Source organism: Capricornis sumatraensis, chromosome 3 (genome assembly GCF_032405125.1).
Source record: "Capricornis sumatraensis isolate serow.1 chromosome 3, serow.2, whole genome shotgun sequence".
NCBI classification, from domain to species: domain Eukaryota; kingdom Metazoa; phylum Chordata; class Mammalia; order Artiodactyla; family Bovidae; genus Capricornis; species Capricornis sumatraensis.
The window spans coordinates 80,550,926-80,562,974 of record NC_091071.1 but is presented as its reverse complement, the minus strand read 5'-3'; the positions used below and the strand labels follow the sequence as shown (position 1 = coordinate 80,562,974).

General features: G+C 40.6%; 1 protein-coding gene and 1 pseudogene across 4 annotated transcripts in view; one reads left to right on the top strand and one right to left on the bottom strand.

The window, feature by feature from the left end:
* RBMS1 (RNA binding motif single stranded interacting protein 1) overlaps nt 1–12,049 on the bottom strand; it is a 217,982-nt gene that overhangs the window by 37,169 nt on the left and 168,764 nt on the right. For all 4 annotated transcript variants that reach the window (XM_068969345.1, XM_068969346.1, XM_068969347.1 and 1 more), the window contains exon 3: nt 2,329–2,387. In XM_068969345.1, coding sequence (XP_068825446.1) covers nt 2,329–2,387 — 59 coding nt within the window. The remainder of the gene's footprint in view (nt 1–2,328; nt 2,388–12,049) is intronic.
* Nucleotides 6,210–6,470, top strand: LOC138075305 (dynein light chain 1, cytoplasmic-like; annotated as a pseudogene).

The following is a 12,049-nucleotide window of genomic DNA, read 5'->3' as shown; positions in this document are numbered from 1 at the left end:
ACTACAGCAACATGTTATTCAGAGCAATGTTTCCTTCCGCTTAATTGTGTCTTCTGGAGAAAGGCCCCCAAATATGTTTTGTGACCAAAAAATGTACTATGATCTCTAAGGTCTCTAATTTTCAGGTATGAAATTCTTTGACTGCTTCAGTCTCTAAAAATTAGTATACAATACAAGCAGTTTTCATTTATACTAATAATTTCTGAAGCATCACCTATATTCATCCATCCGTCCACCCCCCCCCTACCTTCCCAAGTTATCTATAACATGGCTACTAACATGTTACCAGTTTTTATAGTGAGCTATGCTGTTTTTTTTTTTCCCCACTTGTCCCCAAATTACTTTTTTTCAGGAGCTCTTTCATTGCCTCTTCCAGAATTTTACAAATCCATTCCTGCTTTCTCTCTCTCCTCACTCACTCATCCACACCCCACATATCTATCATTTTTCCTTTCTGAGAGGCCTGTGTGACACACAAAAACCTTATAAGGTTTCTATCACTGCCCCCACATACAAGCCAATCTCTCCTACGACTCAATTTAGGAGAAATTCTCCAGGAGACATGTATTGAAAACTAGTTCTGATTTATACTTATTTAGAAGCCCCACAAATCTCCCCACTAATCTTTGGACTCTTGTCAAATATCATGCGTTTATATTATTATAAGATGTTAGGTTTAGTTTTTTTTTTTTTTTTTAACTAACAGCATTTCTAGATCACGCTAAGCATTTGGGAATTTTGGTTTCTTGGCAATAGGGTCTTGTTGGAAAAGAGTGTAATACAGCAGTGTCCAGTGCAGAGTTGTACTAGAGAATTCACTCAGGGAGGCTGCTGGGTATTCTCTCTCACTTAACTAGGGCAGCTCTGCTTTTTAACACACTGACCTATGTGAAGACTTCTTTTTTGAGGGAGAGGGAATTGGGTGGGGTCAGGAGGAAGAAATGTAGGTAAGGTTGTAAAACTATTGTCTACTGTGATCTCTCTCTTGGTCTGAAACAAATGCTGACTTCAGCTTCCTGGTTTATACCTGCATGAGTCCATCTCTTAGTGATAAAACCAAAAAGTTTTTTCCTGTGTCCCGGCTCATCCAAATCATTTTAAAATATGTTAAATAAGACTAACCTGGTAACTGGGTAAACATTGCAGTCTACAATTAGACTCTCCAGTTTAATTCACTTAAAATATTAATTGAGTATCACTCTACATAAAGCAATGCTCTATTCAGTGTCCTACGGCAAAACTGCCTGAATGTGCCATGCTAATTAAATATGGGCTCAGATATTTGCCACAATAGCTCCTTTAAATTCAGGAGCTTTGAAGACGAGACCGGAGTACAATGAATCACTTCAAGTCTAGATTAAAGGAAACGGCTGGCTTCTAAGGCGAGGCCCTACCGTACCATAGGCTTCACTGACGTTCTTTGCCTTGTTCAGATTGTGCTAAGTCACAACCGTCACCCCTACTTGGAAAACTGGGGTCTAATTAATGAGGAGATTTGCCTTCTCTGCCTATTCCTGTCAACCTTATTTCAATTCATGGGGTCAGTTGTTAGACTCAAAGTCAGCTGACTCCATTCTTCCCTTTTCCTAGAAATCACATGCCTATTGTTAAGATGCTGGATCATTAAAAGTCAGAGCCACAGAGCATCAGTGCTGCCTACTGTAGACGCCTCCTCTTCCAGCTCATGGAGCTGGATGAGCTCATCCTAATTACACGGAAAACTGAAGGTCAGTGCATCAAATTAATGCAGCAGCATATTTCAAAGGGGCGTATGACCTCCCTTCCCTATTACAATTTGGTCAGTGAAAACGGTTCTCCCCTCCCTGCTGCCAATATTGTCAACAGGCATTCAGCAGAGAACAATTGGGAGTATTGAAACATGTAATTAAGTACTGCTTAAAACTACTCTATTCTAATTAATAGAGCCAATTTGCACAATATGTAATCTTTTCAGTTCTTTAGTACAGTCCAATGGTCTTCGGTAAGCAGCTCTAATCTCCTCAGGCTCAGGAAAGAAAAGCTATTTTCTAACTCTACTCCCTCTTAAAAAGCAGGGGATAAATGCCAGCCAGTATTTTGCATGTTAACTCTACTGGCGTCAAATCTGGGATTCTGGCAAGCGGCTAGCTGCTGTTGGGTTTCCAGCCAAAACTCAACCAGGGACCAGCGTAAGCAATATGCTGACACTGTGCAAGACAGAAACTGGTTGACATGTAAGATTTGGGTTTTAATAAATGGAGGTAGTTTTGAAATCAAAGATCAGGTTTAAAATTCCACTTTTTTTCCCTAAAGCTCTGATTTAGTAAATCATCAGACAAGGAAACATACCTTTGCATTTGTTTGTTGTCTTATCCAAAATTGCCTTTGTGGAAACAATCTTCCCATATCTAAAAATAGAAGGAAAAAAAAAAGAAGTTATAATTGAGGAATCTTTATTAATATCTAAGTCCAGAGAACACATATACACACTTATCAAACCTCTGCAAACTTTAACGTATAACATGTTCTTTACTAGGGGACAGAAAATAAGAATTCAAAACTCAAGCTAAACTAAAAAGGAGGAATGGCTGGACCTCTCATTTGGCTCTTTGGCTTATAGTTTGATACTTAGCTTTGAGAAATCAGGCACTTACCTGGTGATCTTGGGACCAAAGAAATGGAATGTGAGCTTTAGGAAAAATAGTTTCTCTACAAAAAGCAGTTTCTTCTAGTAACACTGTGTGTGTGTGTGTGTGTGTGAGTGAGTTGCTCAGTAGTGCCTGACTCTTTGTGACCCCATGGACTGCAGCCCACCAGGCTCCTCTATTCCTGAGATTTTCCAGGCAAGGATACTGGAGTGGGTTGCCATTTCCTTCTCCAGGGGATCTCCCCAACCCAGGAATCAAACTCGGGTCTCCTACACTGCAGGCAGATTCTTTACCAACTGAGCTACAAGGGAAGCCCCATAGTAACACCATGTCTGTGGTCAAATACAAAGCCAAAGGCAAGGCTACAGAATTGTTAAGGGAAAGGACTATGATGCATATAGCCTTTATGAACTAACTGAGGCAAGAAAGCTCCCTGAATCACTCTATTCATTTTGCTTTTGCAGGTGATTCTGTGTGGCTCTAGATCATCACAGAAGGGTGTGTTGGAATACGTATCGTTAACACGCTTGATGGGATATTTAAGTATTTTAAATGTAATATTTAAAACAGGTCTTTTTATCTAAGATTTTGATGATTGTTTATAAATATATTTTTAAGACCTCTTTTAATGCCATAATAATAGTTACACAGTGCACTCGCTTATGTATGTGTGGGCATGTGTGTGCAAGAAATAGGCAATAAAAAAAAAAAAAATCAATGAACCAGGAATCAACCATTAATTTGTGAGAGTTTGTATGAAAAATGTGTTCAAACTCCTTCATGTACAACAGAAGTTGGGGAAAGAAGGAAAGCAATTCAGAATGTTAAAACTGAGTGCACTGCTATGGAAAACAAAGCGGGGACTTTCCTGATGCTAAGACTCTGAGCTAAGACTCTGAGCTCCCAAAGCAGGAGGCCCTGGTTCAAACCCTGGCCAGGGAACTAGATCCTGCATGTCTCAACTAAGACCTGGTATAGAAAAATAAATACTTTTTTTAAAAAAAAGAAAGAAAAAAAGGGGCAAGAGAGTTTAAATATATGTACTACCCTGTATCCTTTCACAGTGACCAGACTACAATGCAAAGCACTGCTATCTATGTTTATCTTCAAAAAATAGAGAAGACCTTTGAAAAATAATTCTTAAAAATTACTGGGTCTATGGGAAATGCATTTAACATACTTCAGGTATCTGAGACTATTTCCACATTATACATGGCAAATTCCCAAATTTTAATTTTCTATATATTCATTTTAGAAATTTTCACATTTTCTCTAATATTATTTTCTTGTGATTGCTGCTGAGGACTAAAAAGACTTAAAAGTTTTAGGAAATGGAAGTATCTGTGCAGTACTTTAAAACATTTTCAATGTTGCAAGTTTCTATTTTATGCATTTGAACAAGCTGAAACATGCTTATCTAGAAGAAACAAATAGTTTGGGCCACCACTCTCCCTCAGTTAATTTCACTCTGTGTAATCATGTAATCAGATGATTATTAACTGAGCATAAAAGTAAAGATAACTTAAGGTTTAAATGACAATTACATCCAACAGGCATAAGGCTGTATAAACACCTTCAATTCCCTGTAAAGATTTTGAGTATTTGCAACAACCTTAACAGAAGGTCACTAAGCTTACAACGTTTTTTTTTAAAAAAATCTGCAAACCAGAAAAAAGTAAGTGATTTAAAGACCACCTTTTAGCAACCATTTATCTACCTAAGTTATTGACACGCTTGATATTTATCAGAACTTTCTCCTTTGTAAAAGTTTTAGCTGAAAAGGCTTTTAGAGTACATCCCTACCTCAGCCCTTTCCAAAAGCAGGGAAGAAAACTGGTGTGACTTCAAATGTAGGATAAAGCTATTGGGAGTTACAGAGATTAAGGGACTTTGCTTGAGGTCACAGAGTTCAGGGTCTTTTGTAAACCAAATAGAAGGAAATTTACCGAAGGTCAGGGGCTGGCCTTCTATCTTTCTGGTTCTGCTCTCCACGTTAATAATGAGGAAGAAGATGTGGAGAGAGGAAGGAGTGGGAAGCAGGGAAAGAGAAGAGGCTCCTGGTAGCACTGAACCCAGAGACTCCATCCGTGCCATACTTTCATCTGGTTTGGGTTCTCTTTGATCTTTGCTACATCTGACATTTCTCCTCACTTTCACACCTTGGCTTCTAGGACCCTCATTCTGGGGATCCCGTCTCACCTTTCTGCGCTCTCTTTCAGGTTTTGTGGGTTTTTTTTTCTTCCTCATTCAGCTCCCTCCTCTCTCTCCTTAACCAAGTTCTTTCATCACATTTAATAATCAGTCCTCTACCCTTCTCTTCCCTAGGAAATATATCCAATGCCATGGATTTGTTAAATGAATCTTCTCTGATGAAGCCAATTTCTCCTTCTTGGGTTTTTATTTTAATCTGACCAAAGGTTTAGCTTTTGTCTTCCTCTCTTTACTTAAACATCTTAGTATCTTACTGAAACATAAAATACTTAAATATCTAGTTAAATGTTACCTCGTGTCCTCTATTTTCTAAGTCGTATCTCCCAAGAACCCTAGACAAATCTTTCCTTTTCTCCTCTTCATCTATCTTTTCATTCTACAGCACCACCAGATTCCCAGTCTTCCTGAAGTGTGTGGTCCCTGAAGTGAAGTGAAGTCGCTCAGTCGTGTCCGACTCTTTGCGACCCCATGGACTGTAGCTTACAAGGCTTCTCTGTCCATGCAATTTTCCAGGCAAGAGTACTGGAGTGGGTTGCCATTTCCTCCTCCAGGGGATCTTCCCGACCCTGGGATCGAACCCAGGTCTCTCGCATTGCAGGCAGACACTTTACCATCTGAGCCACCAGGGAAGCTGGTGACGTCCCTGAGACATCATCAACTCGGCCATTCCTGAATCCAGCTAGTCATTGACTCTTTTAACATGTGTCTAATATTAATTTGCCTTAAACATTACTTTGAACAGGGTTCTCTCTGAGACTTCCCTGGTGGTCCAGTGGTTAAGACTCTTGTGTTCCCAATGCAGGGGGCATGGGTTCAATCCCTGGTGGGGAACTAAGATCCCACATGCTGCAGAGCATAGCAAATAAAAAAAATGGGGGGTGGGGGGCAGGGGTGGGGGGTGGGAGTTGAACATGGTTCTCTCGTCTCTCCATTGCCCCCTCCTATCAATCTTTGAATTTAAAGAACCTGTTGTAACACTAGATTTTCCATGAAACCATCCCTAATCTCCTCAACCATTCAGTGGGTGATTTTATAAGAAACCAGAAAGGGAATTACATTTACTTAGTTTCTACTAAAGTTCTAGGCATTTACTGTGTATGATCTTATTTAACTTCACAACAATCTTAAGAGGTAGCTGCTATTATTCTCTTTTGCAAATGGGAAAACAAAAGCTCACAGAAATTCTGGGCCTAAGATCTTGCCTAACACATCAAAACTGAAAAATAGTTAAAGTTCTTACTGCAGTTTCTCTATGAAACGAGAAATGCGCCAAGGCTTCGGTTACGACCGCCTCTCTACGCAGGTGTGAGCCTCGCCAGCCTCTCGCCCAGGAGACCGTTGCAGTCGGCCAGCCCCTGCTCCTTGGTAACCATGTGTGACTGAAAGGCTGAGATCAAGAACGCCGATATGTCAGAGAAGACGCAACAGGACTCGGTGGAGTGTGCTGCTCAGGCATTGGAGAAATATCACATAGAGAAGGACACTGCAGCCCATATCAAGAAGGAGTGCGACAAGAAGTACAACCCCACCTGGCACTGCATCGTGGGGAGGAACTCCGGTAGTTATGTGACACGGGAAACCAAACGCTTCATCTACTTCTACTTGGGCCAAGTGGCCATCCTCCTGTTCTAATCTGGTTAAAAGCATGGGACTGTGCCACACACCCAGTGATCCATCCAAAAAGAAGGACTGCAGCCTAAATTCCAAATACCAGGGACTGAAGCCTTCAGCCTTGCCTAAGGGAACACCTCCACCTTTGAACCTTTATTGTGTTTTGTACAGGGCATTCTCTGTACTAGTTTGTGGTTATAAAGCAATTAGCAAAACAGCTTACATTTGTATTTATTTTCTATTCCACATCTCTCTGCCCTATGTTTTTTCTTTTCAAAATCCATTCCTTTAAAGAAATAAATCTGTTAAAGAAGTGTGCACTAATTACCATTTGTTCAAATAATCTATTGAAGATGGCTTATTACTTGATCTTGGGTAGGTTGGTGGGGGTGATTCCTTGAAGTTTCTGTGGGATGTAACAGACTAGCCTATTCAACACTCTTGAGTTTCATTCTTGCCCATCCTGTTCCTGTTGTGCATGGAAGAATACCTCTCAGAAGTGCATGTTGAGAAATGCATGGCAGAGAAGCTACTGGATTAACTCTTACTCCTAACCTGACAAATACATTACTTAAGCGCTCCTTTGGGATAACTGCTATAGAGTGTTCTGGGCTTTAGGCCTCAAGAGATGATAAATGTGTAGTCGAACTCCTTTAAGCTTTCTATGGCTGTAAAATGGAAATAAACCGGTGAGAGAGTTGGGCTAATGAGAAATTTGTTGGGCTCTAGATATTTCCCCTCCCCTGCCTTGGTCAAAATATTTAAAGATTAAAGGTGGTCTCAAAGGGAAAAAGCTTTTGAGCAGCGGTCCTCCATGTGATCTAATAAAGTCTGCAGGAATTAAAAAAAAAAAAAAGAAGAAATGATTTTGAGAAACAATTTCCTTTATAAACTCAGAGTATGAAAGGTGAAGGGGAAAAAATAGAAGATCTCTTCTATTAAGGCATCAGAATAGATTTATTTTTCAAGCCAAAGCAAGTTTTTTGTTTGTTTTAGACACAAGAAATAAACAGGTGGTTCATAGTTAAAGGAGGGATGGGGGTGTGTATAGAGGAGATATGTCTAACATTGATCAGTTTTACTTTCTATTGTGGTTTTCATCGTGATTTGTGGGTTAACACTGAAAGCCCATGACTTCCCAGAAAGTCAAGACAGTTTTCACTCAGTCCGTGGTACTACTGCATACCAGCCTCTCTCCAATCCAGTGTTCAGGAGGCTGCTTCTACGGAGTTACCACAGGTGGTGGTGGGGGCAGGGGTCTGAAGGGTTTTCCTTTCCTACAACATCTTTTCTGTGAGCTGTTCACTCAATTATACTGCTCAGAGCACAAGGGGCTCTCACAAAAATACAGATCCCTGGCCTGAAAACAATACTTTTAAACTGCTCAGGCCCAGGGGAAGTTAGTTTCTCAGGGGCTGATGCAGTAATATAGTGGGGATGGAGTACAGAACAAACTCCTCTGATGACATGAGAAAGATCTAGAATATGGGGAAAAGCCACGTGGCAAATGGCACTTCAATGAGCAGGAAAGCGGGCAGCAGGGTTCAGAGTGGTCACTATCCCTCTCTGCTGGTTTTATCTGTAGTTATGATTTAATAATGTGAGGCAAATGACGGAGTGGCTGGGGGAGAAGTAATTACACGTGATTAACATTTAGCCTAATTCTATCGTTGATCAGCAGTGCCTGTAACAGTAACAGATATCTGGGGGGGAAATTCATAAAGCAACCAGATTTTCACCTCCCCTGCTCCTATTTACAACTTAATTTGTAAAACAAAACAGAACAAAAATTCTAGTAACAGGGACATATGATTTATTGGAGAAAACAGGCCTCCTAACTGGGTAGAATTTACACTTTAAGAATACCAAGGAGATGCATGCCCAAGAGAGCAAGCTGCAGAATTTTATGGGGGAAAATATGAAAACAAAGATTCTTTGGGTTTTATCAGCTTCAAAGTAAGAAGACTCAGACTCACAGTTGTAGCTACCCAGAATATAATATTCTGTGCTAAGAGTAGATGATCCACCCCAGAGGAAACTCTGACAGTAAAAGGATAGAGAGCAATTAAGGGACATGACTATGGAGTACTGAAAATTTCAAAGGGAGAGGATAAACAAGTAAAAACTCAAATTTAAACCTATTGGCTGAAAAAACCTTTTGCTTAGAATCTACCTAAATTTCTTCCCTTTGCACCACAGCTTTTGCCATATCTGCCCATTTCCATTTCTTCTTTCATTGGCTGTAATATAAAATCTAAGTATATTTAGATCGCACTTACTAAAATACAGCTTGATTTTTTCTCCTCTGTCCCCCATCACTTAGTCGCTTGTAAATTTTACCTTTTTCATAATTTACCATAATTATGATTATGGTATACAAAAGAAATGCATATTTGTTGTGATTTGAAGACACAGAAAAGTAGATTAAAATACTAAAGTCACCTATTGTCCCGGAAACAAATGTTAAACGGATTGTTGAATATCTTTATAGACTTGTCCAGTGTGCATGTACATGCATGTGCACATTGCATGTGACTGTACACGCGTGCACACACACACACACACACGTACACTATGTCTCTCCCCTTCTAGAGAATTTGGAGCTTTTGAACATTGCTGGTTACAAGCCAAGCCTCTGGAGAATGGAGTTTATTCCACCTACTACCAACAGATGGCGGTAAGGGTTGATGAGTTATTTTAATATTGGTCATCCCAGTTAGAGATTCATTTAAGGCCCTATGGGGTCATTAGCAGTGCTTGTGTTAATTTATTTTATAAACATTATCAAACCAAAAAAAAAAAAAAGGCAGTATGTGAAAAAAAAGCTACAAAAAAGTGTACACATAATGTAAACAAAAACTGATTAAGTGTGAAAAAAGGTGGGATATTCCTCATGCATATAGGATGATGTTTGTTTGACTTAATAAGTGAACTGCCTCTGAAGGACAAAGAAACTTCCCACCCTGTGAGAGAGACTGTGCCCATGCAAATGACAATAACCAGCAAGAGGGAGCGAGAGGGGGCTGAAATGAGGAAAAACCCAAACTTCTGACCATGTGCTATCGAATTAGCATCCACACTGGAAGGCCTATGACCTAGTGAGTCAATTCAGGGGAATAACAGAAGTAACAGCTTACATTGATACAGCTCTTATCTTATGCCAGATACTGTTTTCAGTGATTTAGGTCAAATATTTGTAATCTTCCCAGCAATCTTCTGAGTAGGTGAAGTTTTATTACACTTTGTAGATGTGAAACTGAGGAGTAGAGAGAGTATGGGACCCACTGAAGGAAGGTTACACTGGAAAAGGTCAGTTTCATTCCAATCCCAAAGAAAGGCAATGCCAAAGAATGCTCAAACTACCACACAATTGCACTCATCTCACACGCTATTAAAGTGATGCTCAAATTCTCCAAGCCAGGCTTCAGCAATATGTGAACTGTGAACTTTCAGAGATTCAAGCTGGATTTAGAAAAGGCAGAGGAACCAGAGATCAAATTGCCAGCATCCACTGGATCATCGAAAAAGCAAGAGTTCGAGAAACACATCTATTTCTGCTTTACTGACTATGCCAAAGCCTTTGACTCTGTGGATCACAATAAACTGTGGAAAATTCTAAAAGAGATGGGAATACCAGACCACCTGATCTGCCTCTTGAGAAATCTGTATGCAGGTCAGAAAGCAACACTTAGAAGTGGACATGGAACAGACTGGTTCCAAACAGGAAAAGGAGTACGTCAAGACTGTATATTGTCACCCTGCTTATTTAACTTCTATGCAGAGTACATCATGATAAATGCTGGGCTGGAAGAAGCAAAGGCTGGAATTAAGATTGCCGGGAGAAATATCAATAACCTCAGATATGCAGATGACACTACCCTTATGGCAGAAAGTGAAGAGGAACTAAAAAGCCTCTTGATGAAAGTGAAGAAGGAGAGTGAAAAAATTGGCTTAAAGCTCAACATTCAAAAAACTAAGATCATGGCACCTGGTCCCATCACTTTATGGCAAATAGATAGGGGAAACAGTGGAAACAGTGTCAGACTTTATTTTTCTGGGCTCCAAAATCACTGCAGATGGTGATTGCAGCCATGAAATTAAAAGACGCTTACTCCTTGGAACCAAAGTTATGACCAACCTCGATAGCATATTCAAAAGCAGAGACATTACTTTGCCAACAAAGGTCCGTCTAGTCAAAGCTATGGTTTTTCCAGTGGTCATGTATGGATGTGAGAGTTGGACTATGAAGAAAGCTGAGCGCCAAAGAACTGATGCTTTTGAACAGTGGTGCTGGAGAGGACTCTTGAGAGTCCCTTGGACTGCAAGGAGATCCAACCAGTCCATCCTAAAGGAGATCAGTCCTGGGTGTTCATTGGAAGGACTGATGCTAAAGCTGAAACTCCAATACTTTGGCCACCTCATGGGAAGAGTTGACTCATTGGAAAAGACCTGATGCTGGGAAGGATTGAGGGCAGGAGGAGAAGGGGATGACAGGGGATGAGATGGCGGGATGGCATCACCGACTCAGTGCATGTTAGTTGGGTGAACCCTGGGAGTTGGTGATGGACAGGGAGGCCTAGTGTGCTGTGATTCACGGGGTCGCAAAAAGTCGGACACAACTGAGAGACTGAACCGAACTGAAGGTTACACAGCTGTGCTGTCCTTACTCGCTCAGTCATATCCAACTCTTTGCGACCCCATGGACTGTAGCCAGCCAGGCTCCTCTCTCCATGGGGATTCTCCAGGCAAGAATACTGAAGGGGGTTACCATGCCTTCCTCCAGGGGATCTTCCCGACACAGGGATCGAACCCAGGTCTCCTGGATTGCGGGGGGGATTCTTTACCAGCTGAGCTACCAGGGAAGCTGGTAAGTAACAAAGAAGAGGGGCAGAAGATTGCTTTGGTCAACCATGCGGATAACTGCAGATACTTTGCTTGCCAACTGCCGAATATTCCAGAGGTTCAAAGCAGTTCCCAGTGTTGAGTCTGCATAGCTCCAGGCAGGTGGCAGAGTGATGAGGGTGGCCTCTGTAACTGCTAAGTCTCTGAGACAGATACTGATAACATTCAGAAAGTTGTTACCTGACCTTGTGGGTAGGCAACATTGTTCTATTTGAAATAAGAGGCCCAAGACAACAAATGTATCAGTCAGGAGGAGGTATGGCTGGCTTTACAGCTTCAACAGAGTAACCACATGTATCTGTTTGGTGGGAATGGATTTATGAATGAGAGTCAAAACTTCCTTATGACTATGGACTTGTGGGAAAAAAGGGAAAAAAATTCACACACATATACGCACACACAGGTGATACTGTATATACAGTTCCCTAATTTGCCTTTTTTTTTTTTTTTTTTTTGCTTCTTTATCTTTTCAATGACTTCCCAGCAAAGGGGATTTCCTACAATTGGCTTTAGCTCTTCTAAAAATGGTTGAATAGGAGAAGGAAAAGAAAGTATAAATTATATGCATTCTGCTAATAGCAAAGTTTGTTGGACAATGAGGCCTAAAATAGAAAAAAGCAGAAGGAGCTGTTTATCCATGTTATCCTGAATCCTATTTTGAATAGCTCAACTTGTTCTCTTTTCTTTATCTACTTAGT